The sequence below is a fragment of the Andrographis paniculata genome, unplaced genomic scaffold (assembly GCF_009805555.1).
Source record: "Andrographis paniculata isolate CXL003 unplaced genomic scaffold, ASM980555v1 Contig60END, whole genome shotgun sequence".
Taxonomy (NCBI): Eukaryota; Viridiplantae; Streptophyta; class Magnoliopsida; order Lamiales; family Acanthaceae; genus Andrographis; species Andrographis paniculata.
Window position 1 is genome coordinate 442,782 of NW_026137596.1, and position 2,505 is coordinate 445,286.

At 36.6% G+C, this 2,505-nt stretch overlaps 1 protein-coding gene across 1 annotated transcript; it reads right to left on the reverse strand.

The window, feature by feature from the left end:
- Positions 1 to 1,185: 1,185 nt before the first annotated feature.
- LOC127259309 (21 kDa protein-like) lies at positions 1,186 to 2,114 on the reverse strand. Its single transcript, XM_051286550.1, has one exon. The coding sequence runs from the start codon at positions 2,044 to 2,046 to the stop codon at positions 1,444 to 1,446; it is 603 nt and encodes a 200-aa protein (XP_051142507.1). The 5' UTR covers positions 2,047 to 2,114; the 3' UTR covers positions 1,186 to 1,443.
- Between the last annotated feature and the right edge of the window lie 391 nt (positions 2,115 to 2,505).

The window sequence follows — 2,505 nt, forward strand, 5'->3', positions numbered from 1 at the left end:
ATCCACTGTTCGTTATATTTTTTTCCTCCAAAAATATCAAATCAAACACCTATTTTTTATTTTTTATATTATACTAAAAATCAATTTTACATTCAAAACATCACATCAATACCTATTTATATCACATTATACAACTATTCAAATTTAAAATTTTTACTATTCAAATCTCAATCCAAAATCCAGACCCACAAACAAAAACACCCTAAGAAAACTATAGTTGAAACGACGCCGTATCTGACTGTCAGTTGGCAGTTGTAGGGACAGTTTTTAAGGTTCGATTGGACACCTGCAGGCCCTACCAACTTGCATGCATGCATGCATTTTATATGCCACAACATCAAGGTCATGGTGCAGAAGTTTAATTTGAATTGGTGTACGTTCCGTGTTCGAATTATACAAAGAAAACATGTAAACTATTGATACCTTTATCTATGATTGAGCATAATTATTTAATTTTATATAGATTTGGTGCATTTTTTATATTTTATTTTTATAAAAAGAAGGGTTGAAATGCCTTGTGAACATCTTTCATACATATATAAATGTAAATTTATGAATCATTAAAATTAATTAGAAAACTCCATACTAATTAACTTTTACAAAAATATTTTTCATTAATAATTACTTATATTTGAACCAACAAACACTTATGCTAGTTCAAACATTTTGACTCTCTAGGGTCCAATTTCATTATTATTGTGTGATGGTGAAAATATATAGTAACATCTAATTATTTAGTTTTATATTTTATTTTGAATAGTAATTTCAATATATATATCATCATTAATTAATTGTGACAAGATATATAGAATTACAAATATCACATGATTTTATCATTTCCCAAATGTTTTCTGTTTCTTGTTTCATCAAAGTACAATATTATACCGCTTACCTTAATTTGGATTAAAAGAATATATTAAGATACAATTTATTTATTTTTTTTCGAAAAAAATAGTAATAATTAAATAAAGGGTGTGTTTATTTATATGGAGTAATAGAATATACATATATATGTGGGTGTATTAAATTGTTTTAACTTTGGTTATTTTAATAAACAAAACACATTTTGATGTAATTCGAGAATATTTTGAAAATAATATATTTAAATAAATATGAGTTGTTTATTGCTACCGTGAGTTGAATAGTAAAATGAAGGCGTAAAACATAAATGAAAAAAGCTAAATATTTCGAAATTAAAATGCATATGTATTTTCACCCACATAGCTAAAAAAAACTACATTCAAATATACATAGCAATTAAGCAAGCACTCCTCTATCCTTATCTATATCTCTCTATGTTTGTGTGCCTATTTGTTCTATTCTTTAAATATATATATATATAGTAATTAATTTCACCATGCACACTCATATATCACTAAATATGAAAATCGACGAAATTAAAAAAATATATATATAAATATAAATATATATGTAGGTAATTAGCTAGCCATGGAGGGCAGCATAGCTATTGATGAGAGCCAAGGCATTACTGGTGGTGTGCACGACATTGACGATCCTCCCCCGCACCGCGGCCCTGGTTTTTCCGGCGAACCCCTCGACGCAGGTGTCGTCGTTGGTCAGGGCGGCGCTGACCCACGTCTGAACGTCGCTCATCATCATCCCGAAATCCGACGGCCGGGCCCCGCCGATCCGACCCATCTCCGCCATGGATCTCCTCAGCTGCTCCACCGAGTCGCTCAGCTCCTCCACGCAGTCCCGCATCGCGCTCGCCTCCCGCCGGCTCATCCCGGCGCCGTGCGCCACCCGCACGATGTCGGCTGACGCGGCGCGTGTCGTCGACAGGCTCACCGACAGGGCCATGTCCGCCAGGAGTTTAGGGTTCTGCTGAATGGCCGACGCGTGGCTCGACAGCGAGCTGAAGCACAGGCTCGGGTACGCCGTCCCGGAGCAGGACCGCCGGATGAACTCCGTGCTGGCAGCGCCGCCCGCCGGCCTGGCGGCGCTGGTGGGTGAGGTTATTGCAATTATTATTGCTGTGAGAAGAGTGGCTATGGATTTGAAGGTGTAATTATTGGAAGCTTCCATGGCTGATTTTGTAGAATGTATTTTAGAACTTAGAATTGAATGTGTTTTTGGATTTGTGCGAATGTTGGAGGGAAAAAAGGGCTCGATTTATAGGGGTTTGGGGGTCCTACCAAACAGAATTTGCAAATTTTATTTATATATTGTGTATGCAATAAAAATGGTATTGGATTAATTGGGGTATGTTACTTTTTGTGTCTTTTGTTCAAGAATGGAAAAGTGTGAGTGCAGCCGCCATTGTAGCTGTTCCGTACAGTTTTTGTGTGAATCCGCGCATCTACACCGTTGATGATGTAGGGACCATCGTAACGAGTGGCGTGGATTGCACTGGTGTCGAAGTCCTTGGAGCTTTTCGGAAAGTATAAGGCCCGCCAAGTGGCTGACTGTTAGCGGAAAATCCCATCGGCGGCTAATCGATTATTATTATTATTATTATTATTATTATTATTTTTTGATAAAAAA